The sequence below is a fragment of the Puntigrus tetrazona genome, chromosome 20 (assembly GCF_018831695.1).
Source record: "Puntigrus tetrazona isolate hp1 chromosome 20, ASM1883169v1, whole genome shotgun sequence".
Classification (NCBI taxonomy): Eukaryota; Metazoa; Chordata; class Actinopteri; order Cypriniformes; family Cyprinidae; genus Puntigrus; species Puntigrus tetrazona.
In genome coordinates this window covers 9,503,571-9,527,238 of record NC_056718.1, presented here as the reverse complement: position 1 = coordinate 9,527,238, position 23,668 = coordinate 9,503,571, and the positions used below count along the sequence as shown (strand labels likewise).

At 36.7% G+C, this 23,668-nt stretch overlaps 1 protein-coding gene across 5 annotated transcripts in view; it reads left to right on the top strand.

The window, feature by feature from the left end:
• Window positions 1-17,573, top strand: part of si:ch211-191a24.3 (tensin-3) — a 35,396-nt gene extending 17,823 nt beyond the window's left edge. For 3 of the 5 annotated variants that reach the window (XM_043220088.1, XM_043220089.1, XM_043220085.1), the window contains 14 exons: window positions 41-170; window positions 849-929; window positions 9,612-9,768; window positions 10,627-10,979; window positions 11,058-11,144; window positions 12,233-12,364; window positions 13,438-13,512; window positions 13,777-13,872; window positions 14,689-14,766; window positions 14,839-14,916; window positions 15,001-15,169; window positions 15,835-15,903; window positions 16,066-16,095; window positions 16,216-17,573. In XM_043220088.1, the coding sequence (XP_043076023.1) occupies window positions 41-170; window positions 849-929; window positions 9,612-9,768; window positions 10,627-10,979; window positions 11,058-11,144; window positions 12,233-12,364; window positions 13,438-13,512; window positions 13,777-13,872; window positions 14,689-14,766; window positions 14,839-14,916; window positions 15,001-15,169; window positions 15,835-15,903; window positions 16,066-16,095; window positions 16,216-16,360 (1,680 nt within the window). In that variant the 3' untranslated portion in view covers window positions 16,361-17,573. The remainder of the gene's footprint in view (window positions 1-40; window positions 171-848; window positions 930-9,611; window positions 9,769-10,626; window positions 10,980-11,057; window positions 11,145-12,232; window positions 12,365-13,437; window positions 13,513-13,776; window positions 13,873-14,688; window positions 14,767-14,838; window positions 14,917-15,000; window positions 15,170-15,834; window positions 15,904-16,065; window positions 16,096-16,215) is intronic. The other 2 variants (XM_043220086.1, XM_043220087.1) reach the window with 2 other exon arrangements.
• Window positions 17,574-23,668: the final 6,095 nt, after the last annotated feature.

Below are 23,668 nucleotides of genomic sequence, written 5' to 3'. Positions count from 1 at the left end.
ATTGGTATAACAATGCCTCGTATGTTTTTGTCCGTTTCAGCAAGGTCTGTATCACAGCGACTCTGTTGACATTGGTGACCTTCCTACAGAGGCTGACGGTCCACTGTGGGCCGGTCTTAATCAAGTTCCGCCCACACCAGCATTTCCTGTGACACCCCCCACTCCATATGGTAAGACTTGACACTGTACTTGATGTTTGCCTTTCACTGTCTTATTAAGCTCTTTTACTATTATAGTGTCCTTGTGTGGTCATTTATGAAAATACAGTGGTTTTCACCAGCTAAAAAATGGTTTTAATTCAGTTATTTCTATTTATATCTTTTGCAGTAGTGTGGTAAAAATACTAGTATTATACTTTTTCCACCACTGTATTTGTTTTTCAATAGCACATTTAGAAAATGTTGAAAAAAATACATTCACTGCCCAAAAGTGCTTTTCAGCGCATGATCTAAACAAAACATTTACATACACATAGACAAATCAAAACCTTGCAATTTTTATTTTTAAAATGTCTTTATAGTCAAATTAAATCCATCCTCTGTCAGAAAGAAAAAAATAATTGGAAACGAATTATGTTGCATGTTGGGAAGTCTAAAACAGAAAAAGCCCTGTCTTCTTTTAAACAGAATCCAATTGAATTACTATTGAACAAAAGATTTAAGACCCACTTGGAGTGCAATGTATACAATAGTTTTGTATCTTCAGCATATAAATTATAAAAGTTTTTGTATTTATGAAAAACTGAGTCTAATGGACACACTTACAATGAAAATAATAATGGGCCAAGAACAGAACCCTGTGGCATACCACTGCTTAATGTACTCAACTGTCTCTCTTTCTCCAAACAGTGAAGAGTGGACATGACTTCTTACCTTCTAGACCTGGTTCTCAAGCCAGTAGACACCTCATGAGCTCTCCAATATGGCAAGGTAAGCAACTGCCACAGTGGCTGCTTCCTTTTATACTGTATCTACAGTAGCTAAATCACGTTTCTAACTACCTGAGAGCACAATAATGTGTGTGGGTATCAATTTGTGTGTGTGTCTTTGGTGGATCCACTCAGGAAATCATCCAACTGTATCTCACACAAATGTGACCTTTAAAAGCGGTCCCCTGTAGCGAAGTCTGTCGCAATTTCTGTGCCGCTCAAAATAACTCTGCTAAAGGATGTGGCCCTCTGGGGCAGGATGCAATATTTCCTGTAACCTGGCCAGTCAGTGCTTTGGGAACTAGAGCTGTGCTTAGAATTAAGTCTGAAGTGTACTTCAGTTTTGACACAAACTCTATGTGTACAGCTGAATACATAGCCCTTCCAAAGTGCGCAGTACACATGTGCGTTAGAAAGTTTCTCTCTTGATGTTATAAGATAGAAACATGCTCGTACTCATTTAAACTATGTTGTATGCAGCTCCTCACACAAGTCCTTGTACATGCTAGCATCTCGTCACTTTACAAATGCTATTCTGTCACTCATTCCTTGATTTCCTTATTTAGTTGTCAAGTTCATTAAAGGTTATGCACAGAAAAAGGGCTTAAAATCATTTTAGCCAAAAATATCAGCACTTTTTCAAAAACCCAAGGATTTATTTTGCACACAAAAAATCGGTCAGTTATGTAACTTTTATGGGTAAATACTATTGCCTGATTACATCTTAATGAGGAAGAGCAGGAAAATGAGAATAATGATAAATTGGAAAAGCAAGGAAGACAGTGTTATATCACGTTATATTACAGCATAATACACAGATACACAAAAATATATTTTATTTTATACATAATAAATACATTAATAGATATAAAAACATTCTTGACTCCAAACTGCAGGCATAGCATTAAATGTATTATAGTCCAATTTCCAGCATTGCATGTTTTTAAATGGAAAACAATAAACAAAGTGATAATGAAAAAGATTTGTTTCTTTTTACGACGTTTAACACGTCCGGCCTCCAGCTAGTCTGTCCCAGAGGAGGGGAGGATGTCTTGTATATTTTAATTTCCTGATGTGGGAAGATTTGGAGGTTATGTAACGTAAGCCCATCTATGTTTTAGTGTCTAAATAAACAGGAGAAAATAAAAGGTCTTACAGCCAAACTCTTAGTGTAAGACAAATGCAAATATTTACACAGACATTTGAGGGGGAAGGAAGGGTAACCACTTTCAATTAATTAATGTGCTACAGAGGCTGAGGTTTATTGTAATGTAAATGTATTGATTCATTTATTTATTTATCAACCAATTTATTTATTTTTATATAAACTACTTTCAAACTGTTTAGGTTTAGTACGTTTTTTTTTAATGTAAAAATGGTTTTATTCTCACCAAAGCTGAAGACATTGAAGTATTATTACAATTTAAAGTATTCTATTTTAATATCATTTAAAAAGTAATTTATTTATGGCAAGGCAATATTTTCTTTAGTCCAGTATTCTGCGTCACATGATCCTATAGAAAATATTTAAATTATTGTATATGCTATTTTGGTGCTCTTCAAAAGGTTTTGTGGAAACATTTAATTTAATTTTGTTTTGCTTCATTTAATTTTGAAGCAGAGATTTACGTTAAAAACATTAAAGTGGAATAATCTGCCAAAGAAAAGTCAAAATGCACAATAAGTATCTTGCGAATGCTGCTTCTCCAGCTAAGAAGACTAAAATACTGCTTAAGAAATGTTTTTGCATAGAAGCAGATGTTGCGAGCAGCAGCACATGGTGGAGAGCATAATGGTGTCCATAAAAGACCATCGTCACCCCTGACCCCGCTGCTGCCGTTTGGTTAGGTGAAACAGACTGAGAGTCTGCGGAGAACAATGCTTGAATGGCCTATCAAAGGCAGAAGAGCACTCATGAACTCATATGGTAATGAAGCCACGGGGGTCTTTCGCTGTCTTTCTGCCTCATGCCAGTTGGGGGCAGTCGTCCTCCCTCCCTCTTCCCTTTCCTTCAGCCCTCCCCCTCCCTCCCTCAGTCCCTCCTCAAAGCTGGAGTCAGTCAACCAGTGGCACAGTCCTGCTGGAAGAATGAAGTAGTTTTCCATCTGGGGTTTAACAGTATCCCAAAAACTCAATGACTTCATTCAGGCTAGACGCAAATGAGTAGAGAGAGAGAGAGGAAGGGACAGAGCTGGACAGAAGAAACTGTGTGACGTGCCGCCCGTGGTCAGTGTTTGTGCCGGGAAGCAGACAGCACAACAGAGACTGAGAGAGAGAGAGAGAGAGAGAGAGAATGTGAGGTGGAATAAGTGACAAAGCTGTGAAAGACTGACACCGGGAGACAAAGTAAGCGTGCAGGAGCAGTGTCCAGAAAGTGTGGATGAGTCTCTGTTGAGGAGTACTTCAGCATGACTGCTTCTCTAGGTATGCGGGGAAAGATTTTTTTTAATTGCTCTTGTGTTTTTGCATGTGTGCGAGCATTTGCCTGTGTGTTTGTATGCTAATACATCAGCCATTTGCTCTAGCCGTCTCTGGCAGACTTGAATTGTCTTCTTGTCAGCATGAAGTCTATGTGAACACCCCCCTATCTTCTCTTCTCTTCTCTTCTCTTCTCTTCTCTTCTCTTCTCTTCTCTTCTCTTCTCTTCTCTTCTCTTCTCTTCTCTTCTCTTCTCTTCTCTTCTCTTCTCTTCTCTTCTCTTCTCTTCTCTTCTCTTCTCTTCTCTGTATAATACAAATCATTAATCAGTATATCAGTCTTGCTTTTATTAAATGGACAATTTCTTATTACTTGTTTTCAAAAACGACTTAATATGCATGTCTCATGTTTTAGGCATGTGCTACATTTAATTACATTTATTCTTAACAAAAATAAAATAACCAGCACCTGGGTAAAAATAATAAAATTAGCCCAATGAACCCAGCATTTAAAGTTAAAGTTTTTTTTTTGAGTGCAAGTCATTCTTTTGGTTTATTTTTGCACATACTAATAAAAGAAAAAATATGAATAATAATAAAGTAATTTTTTAGCAAGTTTATATGGTGTAATTGTGAGTCTCTAATCTCTAAAATTATTCTTCATATATTTAATTAACCTCTCGCAGTTTAGATTTTTCTTTCCTCAACATTTTGTATATGCATGAAGCCGTTATGAAAAAACATAACTTTAAAGAATTCCTTTTTTCTGAAAAAATGTAGTGAGAATAAGTACTTTGTTCAAATATCAAAGTGCATTGATATTTGAACTAATTTTATATATATATATATTCTATACACGCCTTCTCTGCAATGAAGAATACAGTTGCGTAAGATACTTTTAATAAATGAACTTTACCTAGTTTTAAGGATGTTTAGATAACTTTATAACAGTTATAAAGTTTATATCAGTTATAAATACTGATTTATAGTGCAATGTGTTCACAAGTACATGCTTGATTTGCTGAGATGGCAAAAAGGCCAGGCCCTGTGGTTTAGTAGAGGACGTTTATGTATACATGTGATATGTGTGTGTATGTGGTAGGCTCTTTTGGTTTGTTTATATGTGAATGTTTCCTGTTTCAGCTGGCTCTTAGACTTGGGCACTTTGTCTGAAGATCTGAATGAGTTATTTGCATTGCCAGAACTTCACCGATAAAGACAAACACATTTAAAAGCCCCAGTGTTTGCGCTTAAACTGCCCTATATTTTGTTGGTTCTGTCAGTGTTTGGCATTCCTCGTCCGCTTTCTCACACACTCAGCACATCACTACTTCACCAGTGGGGTGTTTCTCTTTTCTAAAGCTCATTTACACTTGGTTTGTCCTGTAATTCACCTTAGATTGGTGATTTAGGCTTTGGCACTTTCTCATCCGGCCAGGCAGATTCATCAAGCAGCCATGGGAGGTACTAAAACAAAACAAAAAAAACAAAAAGTTGCATGCGGTGCTCTTGTTGTAAGCCCTCTGATGGAGTGGAGAATCTGATGGAGGTGGAGTGGAGACAGAGGACACTATTCTTCTCTCTGTCTCTGGACAAAAGACAGTTTTGTTTGGGCCTGTGTCCAAATGAATGTGGATGGGAAAAGAATGTGTTATGTAATCGCAGTATGAATCTCGGGTCAGTTTGAGCTGAAATTCCACCGATGCGAGCTTGAGATTGAACAACAGGCGTCCAAATTATCCAAAACAAACAATTTGGTTTGTTTATTACTGTTCTTTGCCCGGGTACGACTCACTTTCACGAAGAATAGGAACAAGGGCTTACAATAGCAACAATGAATGGAGCAACAAAACACTAAATCAGCTGCAGCAGAATCAGTAAATAGTGCTTACTTTACAAAAATATAAATGTGTACAATATAGCAGTGTGTGCAAAATAAAATAGCTTCTGCTCTACACGCATAGAAAATACTAGCATTAGCTTTTAAGCAAACCTTATCAAGAGCCATTTCATTCATTTAGTTCAGATGTAATATACATATATATATGTGTGTGTGTATATATATATATATATATATATATATATATATATATATATATAGTAATATTTCTTAATTCTGTCAATTCTTATATGTATACTTAAAATTTTTCACATTGTATAACTATTTAAGTAAAAAGAAAAGCGTAATAAAAGCCCTTACAGTTATAAGTAAACTGCAAAAAATATATATTAATTCATTCATTCATTTAAAAAGAATTTAAAAATGTCCAGCATCTAAAATGTAATATTTTCAGTTAAATAATTACATAATTAAAAATATAACCTTTTAAAATCTTAAATATGTAAAAGTAAATACATATTATTAAATTAATAGAATTTAAAAACTAATAAACAAATAAATAAAAAGATAAAAATCTAATGATAAATGTGTTTTTGGCAAAGTAATTAGATTATAAAGAGAATCTTAAAAATATCTAAAATAATATAGTTTACAATGTGAAATACTTTCCTTTAAGGTTTTATGATAAAATGAAGTAAATTATTTAAACAAAAACAATTGAATAACTCTCTTGCCCAAGTCATATATTTTGTTTTTTATTCACAGTGTGTTCACATTTTATGTCATATTGTAATATATATATATTAATATATATTAATATATAATATATATATATATCAGTTCATAGGCTGTTTTACACACTGCATGTGTTAAGTGTGTATATTGCCTTATAAAGAGCAAAAGTAGGTTCCATGGCTATTTTAGTGCTCTGAATACCTATGCAATGAAAAAGTGTTATTTTTGGTATGTGTGTTTTGTCGTTAAAAGGGTAAGTGGACAGGTCTTTAATACAGTAAAGAAGTTGAGTGTATATGGTCACGGATGACGTATGACAGGAAACCCAGGTGTTTGATATGTGATTCAAACTAGAGCTGAATCTTTTTGCAGACATATTTTAGACCATGTATCATAGCAATGGAGTAATGCCTTTGACTGGAAAGTATTTAATTCTTCTGCGTTGAATTCTCTCTTTTTATTTTCCCCTCCACACATTCTCTACGCTGCTCAGCTTTGATCACAACAGCTGGACATTTTTCAACTTGGCTCACTGCGTGTGTGCGCGTGCATTCCTCCTTTGAATGGCGAGTTTGTTAAGTCCGTAAAACTGAAGTCGTCCTTTGTCTCATTGGCATGCGGGAGATTTAATCCTGAAAGACCTGGTCTGAGCAGACATGCACACAAACACTCTTACACACACTTTTATCGTCCAAACTCTGGAAGATGCAGATGTGACATAGAAATATTGTTAACGGTTATATGGTATTTTCTGCGTGACTGCATTTAATGTTAAACAGTCTGGTACACAACATACATGCCAGTTTGTTTTACAATCCTTTTTTTATGTTAGTACTTTTGGTTAAATAATAAATAAAATAACTGAACCAAATTGTATTTAAAAAAATAAATAAATAAAATAAAATATATAAATATATATATATATTTATATATTATATATTATATATATATATATATATATATATATATATATATATATATATTTTTTTAAATATATATATATTTTATTTAAATATATAATTTTTTATTTTTTTTTTTTTTTTTTCCGTTTTATGGTTGTAGTTAATGAAGATAAACCTGGTATATTTTTACAATTGATTTGTTAAATTGCATAACTATTTAAGAAATATGACGATAATAATAAAAATAACCAAAAGCAAATAATAAATAATAGTAAATAATAGTTTTATTCTCTATTCAAAGTCAACTTTTGTTATGCTTTTAGTTGATAATAACCCTAATATTTTTAATATCGATTAATTTGTTAAAAAGATAGCAAGTTCATAGCGTCTATTATCAAAAGCCTCCATTAGATAGCTGAATTAAAATTATATTAAAAATTATAATAATAATCTGATATGAAATATTTACTCTTAAATATGAAAAAATGCTTTAGAAATGACAAAATATTAAACTTTTTGCTCTTAAATAATAACATTAAAAATGGTTACATTTAAGAAAATATAATAAATAATACCACCACAGTGTCTTGTATTAATTAAAGAAATACATTTTCATTAAGGGACAAGCATGTGAAATCTCGTGTGAGTAGTTTGGCTCATTAAAACATTTCATCACAGGGTTGTTCTCCAGGTTTGGGTTTTGAAAGGCATCTGCATTTATATTTTGGAGCGTCTTCAGTTCAGAGCTGCTTCATTTTTGGCATGTAATAAATTTCTCGTTCGACCTCTTTCTTCTGTCTTGAAGGGTCATCCAGATCTCCTTTTCTCTTTGAAGGGCTGGTATAGTTCACCAGATCACTGACCTCTAGGCTGCAGTCCTCATGTGACCCTAACATCTGCTGATGCCGTTGGTTTCAGAAGAATTATGTTTGGATGCCTTTCTGCTTCATTTGCATCCATTTATTGACTTTAATGAACTTCCATGCAAGTCCAGACTGGTGTATAATGTTGTTTTTTGCTGATTTAGCCGGTGGATGAGTGAAGCTGTGTTTTTCAGCAGCAGCGTGAGGCTGGAGGACCAGCACGGGTCTTTCAGAATAAGCTGATTGTAAAAGGAAGCGTTGCTGGCGAAGCTAGTTTAAGAAGCCACGCCGACCACCTGCATCCAGATCACACCGTGTGTTTGATCAGAGAGAAGCAGACCCGGTTCATCTCTGGGAAGCAGTTTTAGGATTCCTGTCTTGGGAAGGACTTTTGGGGTTTTTCGGGTGGGTCACAAGATCCATTTTTGGGAACATTTTAGACTCTTGTGCCTCCAGATGTTGTTTGCGTGTTTATGTTTTTATGTATTACGTTCGGCATCTCCTTGACAGTCTCTCACGTGATGTGGTTAGGGGAGCAGTCGTGGCTGAAGAAGAAGCTACTATCATGCTATGGCATATGTTGATTAGTACGTGCCTTCTGAGGGAAATCATTCATAGGGAATCCAGCATTAAAGTCTGTAGCTAATTGCATTTTCTATAATTATGGAGTGGATGGGAACTTGGGGCTTACAAGCATGTCGCTTTCATCGTGAGGGACAAATTTGCCTAAACAGCCAATCTTTTTGTCCCTACGGATACATTGGACGAACAGTCAACTGATCAACTGCTCATCTAATTCATTTATTTATTAGCTTTTCAAGTCAAAATTTATTGAGACTAAAAATATGTCTTTTTTTACATTTATTATATATAAGATATGGATATATAAAAAATCATAAATATATTTTGACTGAAAATATATTTTTAGATATATTTTGACTGAAAAGATTTTTTTGTATTATATATATATATATATATATATATATATATATATATATATTATTATTCTAAAAATGTTAATGTAAACCCTCCTTAAATAATAACTTGTAAAACTAAATAGTAAACTTATATATTCATTTTGCCTGTATACAGTATATCATTTTTTTTTTTTTTGCAACAACAACAAAAAATAATAATATAATAAAATACCTTTTATATAAATGTTTCATTATATTTAAAAATAATGAAACATTTAATGTAATTCCAGTATAGTTGAAAATATACACTTTTGCTTGGGAATTGTTCATAGATTTTTCATTGATTTAAAAGAATCAATCTCACTAAAACGGTTATTATTATTAAAAAAAAAGACTGATATTGACTGATATGCTTGTTGTGGTTTAGGATTTTGAACATATGCATAATACAGAAACTGTTCTGGGAGCAATAGATAGTAAATGAGAATGGACAAGTATTAGTGGCAATATCTGACAGGTAACTATTAGATAATTCAGCTTCTTTTACAGTCGCTTCATCATGCTTTCGCTAAATGCAGCTAAAAGCTATAGATTTTTGTTCTCACGTTTAATTGCGGGCGAGATTTCAAAGGTCATAGAGGATAGAGCACAAAATTAATTATATTATATCCAGCCGGTTTCCAGACAGGCAAGGAGGGAGGGAGTGGGAGACATTCCTCCAGGGTCCCTCCCCTGTGGTTTGTTATGTGCACAATCTGAAGAATGCGTGTGTATGGGCTCCTGCCAAACCCACAAGCCCAACTCCCTTACAATGGCCTATCCAATAATACCGCTTGATTTATCACCCGCATTTGGCAACTAGTAGCAGGTTGCACAGCGCGGGTCTTCAAATATTTTGTGGGCGTGTGATAAGACATTGCTCGTACTGAATGGAATCTTCTGGAGAAATAGTTTGAAGGTGTGTGTGTGTGTTCAGGTCTTAAAAACCCTGTTTTGTTTTTCCCTTCAGAGTCACGAGGATACGTGGACAGCATGACGCACACATCTATGTCATCCGACGGAGAGCTCTTCCACTCTGATGTCACAGGAAGTCCCGCCTCCTGTCAGAGGATGTTTGGATCTATGCACTCTATGTCCACCCCCAGCCCGCTGGTCAATACAGACAGGTAATGTCTGTCAATCAGAACAGGGATGCTCAATGTATCGGTACTATACCAGTCAGCCAATATTGAGTATTCATTTGTGAATGATAATTTTTTACTTTTGCCATAAAACGCTCACTAATTCTTAATGCACGTTTAATTTAATAATGCTGTGAAATATAATGTTAAGCAAATTTTGCACATTATAGTAATGCGTAAAGTGTGTATATATATATATATATATATATATATATATATATATATATATATATATATATATATATATATATATATATATATATATATATATATATATATATTTTTTTTTTTTTTTTTTAATTAATACTCAATTTTATTCATTAGAGACACACTGGATCGACATTTATAATAATAAAAACACATTAAAAATAAATGCTCACATGCATCACATTTTCTACAAAAGTATTAAGCACCACAACTGATTAAAACATTGATAATGATGAAACCAAAAAAAAACCAAAACAAAAGGTTGATTTCTGAAAGATCATGTGACATTGAATACTAAAATTATAGCTTTTACGTCACATGAATAAATAAGTTACCTTGAATAAATACATAATTACTATAAATATATATTCAAAATAAATTTTATTATTTTATGTAATTTCCGTATAATACAGTAATAATTTTTGACTAGTTCGTATTATCGTCCAAAATTATATTATTACCGCATTCCTAGAAGTTCAAACCTCTCTCAGTAAACGCCGTCTCTTCAGTAACAACAGTCTCCGTGTGTGGTCTGTTGTGTATCTAGTCTATATTTATGGATATATAAACACATGGTGGGGTGTGTTGGTCTATGCACAGGATATGTAGGATAACTCTGTTGTGTTTTCTCTTCAGCCCCACCCCAGCTCATTCCTGGTTAGAGGGCGGCTCCAGCACCCCCTTGAGTCACTACACCCCTCAGCCCTCTCCACCCCTCACCCTCTCAGGCCCCAACTCCCACAGCTCCCCTCGCGGAGCCCCCCGTGGCCTGTCCTCTTCTCTGGACGTCGGGGGACTGGAGAGCAGCCTGCTGGAGGCGGTGGAGAGCCTCGAGGCTCTGGGTCTGGACGTGGCTCAGCCTCCCCTCCTGCCCCTGAAGAGACGAGGGACCGAGGGCTCAGAGAGCATGTTCCCGCTCAGCAGGAGTGCGGTCAGCACGTCCTATGCCAGTCACAACACCTCACCTACCAGATCTACACCGAGTCCAGGTTTGTGGCGCGTCTGTCCGTAAGCACGCACGCAGGCATGGGACGTCACACATAATGGGATATCATTCTTCTTTGCAGATTTTATGGCCAGTAAACCAGAAAACGTGAAGTTCGTTCAAGATACGTCAAAGTTTTGGTACAAGCCAGACATCTCACGAGAGCAAGGTAACAATATTAGATCCTCAGTGGGCCCAAGTTGAATCATGTTAAAGAAATAGTTCAACCAAACATTAAATCATCATCATCGTCATGATCGTCATTTATACAGGTGTTGTTCCAAACCTGTAAAAGTTTCTTTCTTATGCTGAACACAAAAGATGGTATTTTGAAGAATCAAATAGTTAGACTTCTATAGTAGAGAAAGAAATACCATTGAAGTCAAAGGGGCTCATCAGCTGTTTGATTACTAACTTTCTTTAAAATATTTTATTTTAAATCCAAATGAGAAAGAGGTTCATACGTTTGAAATGATATGAGGATGAGTAAATTTATATTATTACATTTTTTTGGAGTAAACTATCTCTTTACATAGATATTATCACTCAAAAGTTTGTGATCAGTAATTTTTTGCATGCTTTTGATAGGAGACTGTTTTTTTGTTTTAACTAAAAAAACAGTAAAACATTAATATTTTGACAAAATACAAAAAAATACATTTTTTATGTAATTTATTCCTGTTCTGTTCTAGAAAATCCAAGCATTTATTTGAAATATAAATATTTAGTCACATTATAAAGATCAATTTAACGTGTTCTGTCCCTCACTGCCTTGTTTTTTTTCACTTACTACTTTTTTTAAAACCAGACTGAAGGAGGTTTAGCTGTTTACAATCATTTTAAGCCATGGAAATTATTTTAAAACTATTTTTACTTATTTTGCTCAGATTTATATTAAGCAGCTAAACATTCACAAGTTTATTTGCCTCCTTGTCAGCATTTTTAAAAAATCTTTTTGTAGCAGCATTCAAAAAAATATTACCGATTTTGGACAAAAATCAGTAAACAGATCATTAGTACACAATATAAATAATTATTATACAATATAATAAACTATCAGTTATCACTGTGGCTTCTGTGAAAGAAATAGTATTTTCTGTTTATTGTTGGTTTATAATGTAACCGATTGTTCTCAAAATAGATTTCCATCGTTGTATTTTAGTTTATGAGCGTTACTTCCTTTTAGCTTCTTTACTTAGGATGACAGCAGAATGCATCAGTATACATACTTTCAGTTTGTTCTTTTATTTGTTATAGCTATCGCCGTTCTCAAGGATAAAGAGCCGGGCTCCTTCATCATCCGAGACAGTCACTCATTCAGAGGAGCTTACGGATTGGCTATGAAGGTGGCCACGCCCCCACCCTCCGTTCTACAGCAAAGCAGAAAAAGTACGAGAATGTCACATACACACGTCTTTTGATAACAACTCTCACATTTCCTCTCGCTTGAGCTGACGCAATGCCCCTAAACATGTTTCATGTGTTTTGAAAAGTGCGCTGTGTGGTAAATATCCAGCCAGCAGTAACGGCCAGCACTTTGTCTGTGTAAGAGGGGCAAATATGAACTGTGCTTAGAGTCTGAGTATATACAGGGCCGTTCCTTGAATGAGCTATTTGATGGACTTTAAGACCCTGGAGAGCAGGACGTCCCAGCGCTATTGTGTGAGGAACAGCTGAATGAGTGTGAACACAGCTGGAGCGTTCATATCCAGAGACCCTCCGTAAACACGGCGTGTGTCTCAATCAGAGGAAGGAAGGGAGGCGCGCACACACACACGCACACACACACACACACACACACACACACACACACACACATGCACACACACACGCACACACACACACACACGCACACACACACACACACACACACACACCTCCTCCTGATTCACAATTCTAGGTGGCTCCTTACGTGGCGTGTGACAAAGTATTTTGATGTTTTTTTGTAGCAAACATGAAAAATTAAATTTAGCTTTATCTTTAGAGATAAGAGTTCACTGTATGAAAACAAACTATTCTCAACATGAGATGTCAGAGTGAGGTATTAAGGAGGAAGTAGGATGCATACTGTTGTACCTAAATGCCAGATAAACTAACAATTAGAGTGAAATGCAGGAAATTCTCTCTGAAGGATCTTAAAGTAAGAAACAGTTGAAAAACTGTCTCTAAAAACATCTCTGATCATTTCTGAGCTGCTTTTATAGTTTGGCACGGCACCTTTCAGTGCAGATTTTTGCTTTTGTTCACCTTCGCGCATGACATTTTTCGAAAGACAACAACAATTATAAATGTTTAGAATGTATTAAAAAACAGCCATTACAGATAAGCTTTAAATAATGAAATAAACAAAAATAATATCATAGAATTCTTGAGGCGAAATAACAATATAAACAAATAGGAAACCATTTTCAGTGAGAAGTTGCTTTGTGCAGACCATTGAAGTCTCTAACTTTTGCTTGCAGATGTTGATATATTAGGAAATCCAAGCACAGCTGGAGACAATGTTGAGATCTCCTCTGAAACCGTAGGAGCCACAAGTGAGATTATCACGTTCTCAGGAGAAAAATCTGACCTGGGTTTTTCCTCTTAATCACACTTCTGTTCAGAAGAAACAATCGAGCTTGATTTTGTTTGTGATTTTATCCTTTGGAGTCTATCCTCTGTATATATGTGGGTCTTTTCACATTTGATGAACAACCTCTGCATCTATTTTCTCTTACTATTTCATTTGTGTTGTCATTGCTTCTTTGGTAATTAAAAACAATGTTAGAAATGAAGTCATTTCCTGTCTCTTTGCACAGTGGGTGATCTGTCCAATGAGCTTGTGCGGCATTTCCTGATTGAGTGCACACCGAAAGGAGTGCGGTTAAAAGGCTGCCCCAACGAGCCTTATTTTGGTAAGTGTCTAATATCTGTGTGAATGTTAGTGAAAGACAGGAGGAGGGCTGTTAGAGCTACACTGTTGCGTGGTTAGGATCTCCCTCTAGTGGCTGTAGTCAGGAGCACCAGGCCGCTGTTTGTTTCCCTTTTCTTTTCACTCCTTCTAAAGTTTGGGGTCATTGAATGTTTGTGATAGTTTTTTTGTTTTATTTTTAATTATTATTATTCAACAAGGATGCATTGGATGGATGGAAAAGTGACATTTATATTGTTCAATAGGATTCTTTTAAACTTTTCTACATCTTTTCTGCATCTTGAAAAAAATGACTAACAAAAAGCAACACAACAGTGTTTTATGTTTTATAATAATATATATATATATATATATATATATATATATATATATATATATATATATATATATATATACAGTAGTTTTTTGAGCACTAAATCAATATATCATCTTAAACTGAAGACTTGTGTTTTATAACATTAATAATATATATATATATATATATACATATTCTAGTATCATGTGACACTGAAGGCAAAAGAAGTAATTCAGCTTTTTATTGTTGAAATTAAATTTTTAAAATCAAAATAAATACAAAATAGTTATTTTAAATTCTAATAATATTTAACAATATTACTGTTTGTAATGAATTTATATCAAGTAAAAGCATTTATGGGGAACATATATTGTACTGTTATTGTTTGCTCCAGAACTCTTAACAGTAATGTATATATTTTTAAATGTGCAAAACTGCTACAACAATGCATTGTTTGGAAAATACGGTAAAACGTAAAAAATATTTTGTTTCCTGTCTGTCCAGGAAGTCTCACAGCTTTGGTGTGTCAGCATTCAATCACACCCTTGGCTTTACCGTGCAGACTCATCATCCCAAACAGAGGTATGTTAGAATATCAGTGTGTGTCTGCATTGTTTTTAGTGTGCTGGCATGCTAACTGAAGACTTCTTTTAGATCCTCTAGAGGAGTTAAACGAATCTTCATCGCAGACATCTACAAACTCTGCAGCAGAGCTGCTCAAACAGGGAGCAGGTAAAGAAAGATCAGTACCAGTGATTATTTTATCTCATCCATGTGTTAAAGTGCTAATGTGTGTGTGTGTGTGTGTGTTTTCAGCGTGTAACGTGTGGTTCCTGGGCAGCGTGGATCTGGAGTCTCTGACAGGAGTTCAGGGTGTCCAGAAGGCCACCTCTGTGGTTTTCAGCTTGGATCCACCTCCCACATCCACCGTCGTTCATTTTAAAGTGTCTGCGCAGGGAATCACCCTCACAGACAACCAGAGAAAGTGAGTCTCTCTCTTTATATTTCGTATATTGAGTTCTATTTAGATAGAATTCTTTCTTTGTGTTAACATTTGGGCGGTGTTATGAAATAAACCCACTTTGTGGCGTAGAAAAGTTGGGGCGTGTTTAAACAAGCTTGTTTTAGGGGGGTGTGCACATGTATACTTCTATAAAGAATATATTTTTGGTTTTGATACTTAAATCTTTACAACGCTAGGGATCTTACGTGTTCACTAACAGCTTGTAACACTGTAACAATTTCAAAGGAAACCTAGATATCGCATTATACGACCCCTTTAAAGGTTTAACTTTTTTTTTTTTTTGACATCTTTGGGAATAAAATGTCACAATTTGGTTGAAATAATGTTAAACTGTCTTTCAGTTACTCTATTATTTTTGTTGTAAATATGCCCGACAGGATTGTTTCGCTGAATGACATTTCAGTAGGTAAATTTAGCAAATCCGGGGAAAAAATGTGTGATGTTCGCTTTTGGTTCAGAAAAACAAAAAACTAAATTTGAAGAAAACTTCTAATATTAATTAATTTATTCTGCAGCATCAATTTAAAGCAGTATCGCACATTACTTTCTTGGTTAAACACTTTTTCGCCTTTGACCCATATACATATAATGTTGTCCCAAGTTTTTATAATACTGTGTGTTTCCAGATTGTTCTTCAGGAGACACTATGCTGTCAACACAGTGATATTCTGTGCCCTGGATCCTCAGGACAGGAAGTACGTAACAACACACACACACACACACAGACACAATACACAGTGCACCCTTGTTTGGACATTTATTTGCCTGCTTTATAAAGCCTTATTATTTCACAGAAGAGCTAAACCTTACCCTAATTAGTTTTTGTTGTATGTTCTTTCTCCTTGCACCGTTCACAGATGGGCACGGGACGGCTGCTCAGCCGCGAAGTAAGTCTTCCTCCATTGCCTTCTGTGTTTTATGCAGGCTATCTCAGTTCTGAATTAGGTCCACTTCGGTGCAGCGTGTACATTTACTGATGGTTGTGTATGCATGTGTGCGCGCGACAGGATCTTTGGCTTCATTGCGCGGAAAAGCGGGAGCAGCACAGAGAACGTGTGTCACCTGTTCGCCGAACACGACCCCGAGCAGCCCGCCAGCGCGATCGTCAACTTTGTCTCTAAGGTGATGATCGGCTCACAGAAGACCAAGTAGAAAAATGGTAAGCAGAGATTCCTGCTGGACTGCGACAGGGACAGACTCTGCATCCTTCCTTTGAAACGTTGAACCGCTTTTACTTCCCGAACACGTGGAGACAGGGAAACGTCAGTATTGAAACGGATGAAACTTTATTTCATGTTGGATTCTCCCCATTTGTGGACAGGATACACAGGGATGCTTCTGAACTTAATGGGGACCAGGAACAAATCGTATAGGCGGGCCTTTTTTGTGCACAAGCCCCGGGACAACTTTCCGGATGAAGGCCCCCCCCCCCAAAAAAATCCATCCCACGGGAAGTCTTTGACATCTATGCAGCACTGTTGCATCACGGGACATGTCCAAAAGGGGGCGACACACTTCTTCGGCTCAATCTCGCACTGCCACACACAGTCTGCTCAAAGCAAACTTAAAAGCCTAAGAGGAAAAACAACTTAGGGTTATTTTATTATATGTGCCTTTTTTGTTTTGTCTGCAGTATTTCTGAGGTCCTCGGATTAGTTTGGATATAAAAATGATTGAGGTTGTAAATGTAGATTCATTCCCATGTTTTGTCTGGGCACATGCATCCACAAGGTGCAGACCAAAGAGCATTTTGCATATCAATTGCTAAAAGTTTTTGGTTTCATATATGTGTATACATTAACAAATACTACTTTTAACATTTTTATAGCTCAAAATATTCAATTGTTTTTTATCTCTCCTTATTTGTTTATAGGTGCCGAGCTAACATCTTTAGTCAATGCTAAGTGGTTTCCGTAAAAAGCATGTTGGCTTTGACTTTGTTTATATATTTGGAAATATTTATCGTATAACTCATATTCTGTGTATACTCATCTCTTACTCATTTATGCTCCATGAGATTTAAGCCATCTAATTTTCATAGATCGCCTCATTTGAGGTAAACAAAATCACATTACTCGTATGAACTCAGTACTGACTTTTTTTTACTGAACAAGTGTGTAAATGCTTGATCAAAGAGGATTTTGCAATAAATGTTTCTCTTGGAATTCATCTGAATCGGACAAACAAATGTGCCTGTGCCATTACTTTTCTTACTTTAAGAAGCGAGGACCGTGTTTCTATCACAAAAGCTATTCTGTACTTTTTTCTCGTACTGTCTAACGCTTTGGTTTATTTGTAAATGAACGATTTATGGACTGTATACATGCACAGAATACAATATTAAAGAAATTGTATGGTACTAAAATTAGGCAGTGTTTGTCATGTACTGAGCTAAGGATATCTGTCATTGGTTTCATTGTTTACGTGATGCTAGAGCGAGATGAGAAGGCCTCTATTACTTACTACTGAAGAAAGCATTAGGCTAACTTAAACTTAATAACCTATCATACAGCCTTGAAGGCATTACATTTCAGAGCCAGAGTTGTACGACACTTGATAGCCGTTTACGGACACCATAAGAATGAATGAGGAAAAATCATTGAGTCACTGTGAGATATAAACTCAAACATGAGCTGTAAAGTCAGAATTGCGAGATCTAAAGTCACAATTCTGACATTATAACTATATAACAACTGTGTGATCTAAAGTCACAATTCTTTTTTCCTCAGAATTGTGAGATGAGTATCCACCGAACGTAACGCATGCTGTTCTGTGTCCGCTGCACTACGCGGATTCGTTGTTTACGTTTTAGTATCATATTTCATATCGTCTCTAACGGTTTTACTAACCGGAAATTTAAAACGTTTCCCAGTCGATGGCATATGACGACAATTGAGTGCGTGAAGTGTCCAACGTTTCGCACTTCATTTATTTTCAGTTATTTGAGTCAAAGTTTCTTTAAGACAAAGCGTCTCACTCGGCGGCCATCTTTGAAACGCCTCTCGAGCGCCCATCTCTTTGTATAGGGAAACATAAAATTCTCCCAAACTGTCCGCTGAACGTACGGTTAAATTTCATATTTAAAATCACCGATGACAACCGTGCAGTAATTGCTGTTCGTTTCGCTCAAGCGTTCTAAAAAGCTTATTTCTCAGTCGAGATCAGCCAGTGCGCATGCGCAGTCTCAGAGCGCTGTCTGTTTCTATAGCAACCGGAACTTCTAACGGCAGATGCGGCGATGCGTTGACTTCACAGATCAGCGATTGGCTATTTTATTTAGAAGGCGGGGCTTCTTGTGATTGATCGGCCATTTTAAGCGTTGCGTTTTCCCCATTAAAAACTTTACCAGTGACACGTCTTGGGTGTTTTATAGCCTTTGGTTGTTCACATTCAAACTCTCCAAAATGGCGCTATAGGCTGACCGCAGTAGACAGATTGTTGAATAAAGTCATTATTTTAGTTTTCTTCGCACACAAAACGTATCCTCGTAGCTTCGTAAAAATTCTGGCTGAACCACTAATGTCAGGTGAATTATTTTATTTTAATTTGTGTTCTGGAGGGTTTGGAGTAATTAATAACAGTATTTTCATCTTTGGAACTGTCCATTTAAACTAGTAAAACTTCTTTATTTTGTAGTTACTATAGTATTACTTTATATGCTGTATTAAAAACAATATGGTGACTGTAGTGAAGCCACGATTAATTTTAGTTACTATAAAACCACAGTTTAACCATGGTTACTCTAGTAAAAGCAAGGTTAATTTTTGTAAGGGATTGCAGTTTGACAATCTCAAAGACATTGATTCAGCATAATGTGGTAGACTGCAGGTGGCATGAGCTTACCGTATTCTCTGGAGAGAGAGGGTAGTATAATGGTTTGCTTATTCAGAGGTTGGGTCGGACAATAAGATAGTGTCTCACTTGTTCAGATGTGATTACTGATTAAACAAACTGCCCCTTTATACGGGCTCAGGGCAAGGGGGCGGAGGTGGAAATTAAACAAGAAAGAACCAGACACAAAGAAACTCAGAAAGAGAGCAAATTTTCTGAGTCAGCTAAGCTGGATTTCTCCAGCACAGCGCCCCCTACTGGCCCACCCTCCCACATACAACAAGCTCTGTGAGCGTTTCTTGCTTTTCTGTTTCTTTAACCTTCTTGCTATGGGTTTGAGTCTGATTGAAAGGAATGCCAGTCATGCAACTCTCCAGACATACACACACACACACACACACACACACACAATTCATCTCAGCGCCCCGCAGGTCTCCACATGTTTGCATAAACGCACACATTGGGAAAGAGTCACATTTAGGGAGAGTTTGATTAAGCGCTGCGAGTGTATTACGCATATATAAAACAAAGACCTGTGTGTGTACGTCTGGAGAGCTGTGTATCGGGCATTCCTCTTCGTCAGACTCATGGTCACGACTGGGAGCTCTGTGTTTTTTTGCGAATGTTTAGTTTTGAGCGTTTTGCTTGCCGACGGGTCTCAGCATCACGCCGGCGGTGTGAGCTTTGGCCATAAAGGCACATTGTGAGGGGCGGCTGTGTCATAAGCGTGGCCCTGGGGTGCTATTTTCTGTATGGACACAGACTTTAACCCTGAGCTTAATTATTTGTGGGTTGGGGGGGGTGCAAGAGGTCGCTGAAAATTTGTATTTGAATGAAATGTGATAGACAGGGCTACGTGCAGTACGTGGCCTGGTGTTTGTTTCGAATTTAGATGCTTTGATGAGAAATATGGTAGAGGTTTATATATATATATATATATATATATATATATATATATATATATACATTTCTACCACATATATGTATATGTATGTCTATATATGTGTATATATATATGTGTGTGTGTGTGTGCATATATGCATGTATGTGTGTGTGTGTATGAAGTATACATTCATATGCCTACTCTACTGTGTTTGTATGTGTATACTGTATATCTATATCAGAAATGATAACACATATTGAACCCTGGCTTGTATGATTGTGTGTCAAGGTCAGATTAAATTATCAGATAATTTGACTTTTTATAACAAGGCGAGATTAGGCTCATGTTGTGAAATGTCATGTGGTGCAACGTTAAGAAACTTTAAGCAAAATCGTTTTTTTACGAATTTAAGGTATTTGTAAACATTAAACAATTTATTTCAAAGCCTTTTTAAAAACGAACGATTAAGACGTAAAAAAAAAGTTGATTACGCTGCACGATTTGTTTAGAGTTATTATGTGGTAATAAATAATGTAAACGTTTTTAAAATCGATAAGAAACCTCCATGAACACAGAAGGGTGCATTCCTTTGCATGCTTTTTGTTGTTGTTTATGAAAAGCCTTCTCACAAAACCCACACTTGACCTTCATCGCAACCTATATATATATATATGCGCACAAACAAGTGAAAAGCCAAGACCTTGTTGTATACCTCCTTCCTGTGTGTTTGTGAGTGTGTGAGTGAAACAGATCTGGTGGGGTGGGGGGGTTGAAGGGATGACCTCATCAGGAAAGGAAACTTTCCCACAGTCTGTACACAAAGCCTGCTGTCAAAAGGTGAACTGAAAGAGAAAGAGAAGAAATTTAACACACTGGATAAAAAAGGCCTAATCTCAATATACAACCGCTCTAAAAAAGACATCTCAGCTCAAATATTTAGCAGCGAATAAATGGTGGCTCTCACTCACGTCAAATGTGTTCCAGAAAGGATTCTTGAGACGATGCTGAGGTGCCATTTCGTCTTGTCTCATTGCCAAGCTCTTAACAGCCATCACGAGAGGGATCATCGGTTTATCGTGCAAACAAATATTTTCTTAATGACTGTCAACATATAATACATGACACATGTCTTTCTTAAACACTCTTGACATGTTTAATTCCTGGCTGGGACACGTGAATGCGCTTGGGCTTACAGTCGTAGGCGTCGCTGATTAGCTAAGGCATGCGATGGGTGATAATTACAGATGGAGGCCAAGTGCACGAGTTATGCCTCCGCAGCAGAACACTGGACCGATGATGTTTTGCTATTAAACCGGCAAGTGTTTTTTTTTGTCTGACTCGCAGATTGCAGTGGTTTCTAAATGAACCAAATGAGCGTCTTTCCTGGAAAAACCGTGTTTTATGCTCGTGCACTACACAACCTCCTCATGCAATACGACAGAGCCACATTCTTGGACGTCCTCTCAGACAGGCCACAGATTGCAGAAAAACCATCGAAGTGTGTCAGTTTTACCGTATGAATTATGAAAATGCTTAATGGCATGTTGGATGAGGGATTCTGATGTCTGGCAGATGTCACATTCATTGGCGCTTGGACAATGATGAGGTTGTGAGAAGAGAATACTGTAATGCGGCTTAAATTCCTCAGGATTTTGGACTGAAACTTTGAGTTTTTGTCTTAATCATTTATCATTCTCAATGAACTCCATTGCTAACGCAGACAGGTTTACACAGCTATGTTTACATGCACCCATATAATTCATCGGTGCTGAAACGATTGAAACCCTTCATGTAAACACCTCGATCGATCTGACTGACCTGGAAATTAATTTCACATTTTGTTCAGAATAAATAAATGTAGATGCAAACAAACAAGCGAATCGAATAGCGAAGTTTAGGTTTCATATAAACAACTTTCAGACACAAGAATAGACTGTAAATATACGTACTGCCTTTTTTTTCATTTGGCGGATGCTCTTGAAAGCGTTTCAAGTCATTGTCTGTGTTTCCTTAGAATCAGGCCTATTAGCTCGGTGGCCGTACATGCTGTGCCATATATACATACGTCTTCAATGTATGCATGCATATGTGTGAATCTCTAATCCAATCTCATTTTGTGCAAATAGTTTTGTTTAAGCAGGTTTCCAATACCATTAACATTCCTGTTCTCCTCTATAGAAGTTTCTTGGCTGACACAGGACCCTCCAAAGGTGTGCACACTGCTTGCAAAAAATAAAGTAAAATTATAACATAGAAAATGCTATAATATAAGTAAGTTGCTGTATTTAAGCTAATTTAAGATACATGCAGTGTGGGGTCTGTTATCTTGTCTTAACTACAGACGGGAAAGGGGGTATTACAGAAACCTCCTAACATGACAAAAATTGCAAAAACGTCTTAACATTAGAGCAAACCCACAGCTGGTCTAACAATTTTTCTTCACAGCCTTTTCCACAGAATCAAAGTTTCTATTTCTGAGGCACTGAGATGAAAAGCTCACTTTTGTTTATCTATTTAGTTTACGTCATCAGCAGCTCGCGCAGCGTCGGTTGCTTAATAACAGACCTGGGAGTGGACTGTTGAAATTGATAACGCAATTTCAGATTTCCTAACTAGAGATAAGATGCGATTTTGTAAGATAGGATAAGAATCCCGAATTAAGTTATAGGGTTACTAATTAAACACACACCCCCATGTCGTTCCAAACTCATAAAGGCTTTGTTTGTCTTCAGAACACAAATTAAGATATTTTGGATGAAAACCAGGAGATTTGTGACTGTTCCATTGACTGCCAAGTAAATTATGAAAGACATTGTCAGAACAGGCCATCTGCCATCAGTGGTTCAACTGGAACGTCGAAAGCGATGAGAACACTTTTTGTACAGAAATACAGAAAGAAAACAAAATGACCACTTTATTCAACAAAGTTGAACAGCGTATGCTCTTTGCGTGTTCAAACAAAGCTTTTAGAGGTTAGTGATTAATGACAACATTTTCATTTTAGGTTGGAGTAATGCGAATTTGCGAAAAGCCCTAATTTAACATCTCATGTTAAGACCTAAGGCAATAAATATGCTGTAATACATTATTAAAGGGTCAATTCAAATCAGTGCTTGATAAAACATGTTCGGTGTGCGCTGGTTAAACATGCATTTTGGTTCATTTGTGTTGCTTGCAAAAAATGATTAGGTTAATTTTGAGTAGAAATATGCTTTTGAACGGTGTAGTTGGTTTCAAAGCAGCACTGCACTCACGAACGCTGCTTCATCACGCAGCGGAGGGGTTTGAAAAAATTCATTGTTGAGTATAATAAGGTAAATAAATGTATATTATAAGGCGATGAAAGTGTCTTTGACCTTGCATGCATGTCAGCCTTGTTGTTGGGGACTCCCTAAACCAAAATATGAACCTGTCATTATCCATACGGGAACTTTAAAAGCGCTCCAGGAAGTCAAAGGCATTTGAGCCCGATGAGTGTGTATGCGTTAGTGGACGTTTGACCCTCTCGTTGACCCGGGGCTTTGGGTGTTAAGATACCCAGTGGCTCCTGCTTTGAAGTGCACACACGCCCTCAATTATCAGAACATTCCCCCAGTAACGCCCTTTCTCTCTCGTGACAATGAGCTCAGCAATTTCTCCTCCTCGCTCCGAAACGGGACCGCCACTCGCTCTCACGTTCCCTTTCAGCCGTAGCCTACGTGCTGTAAAGCACATGCCCGGTGCACTTTTGTGATCTGCTCCCTCTG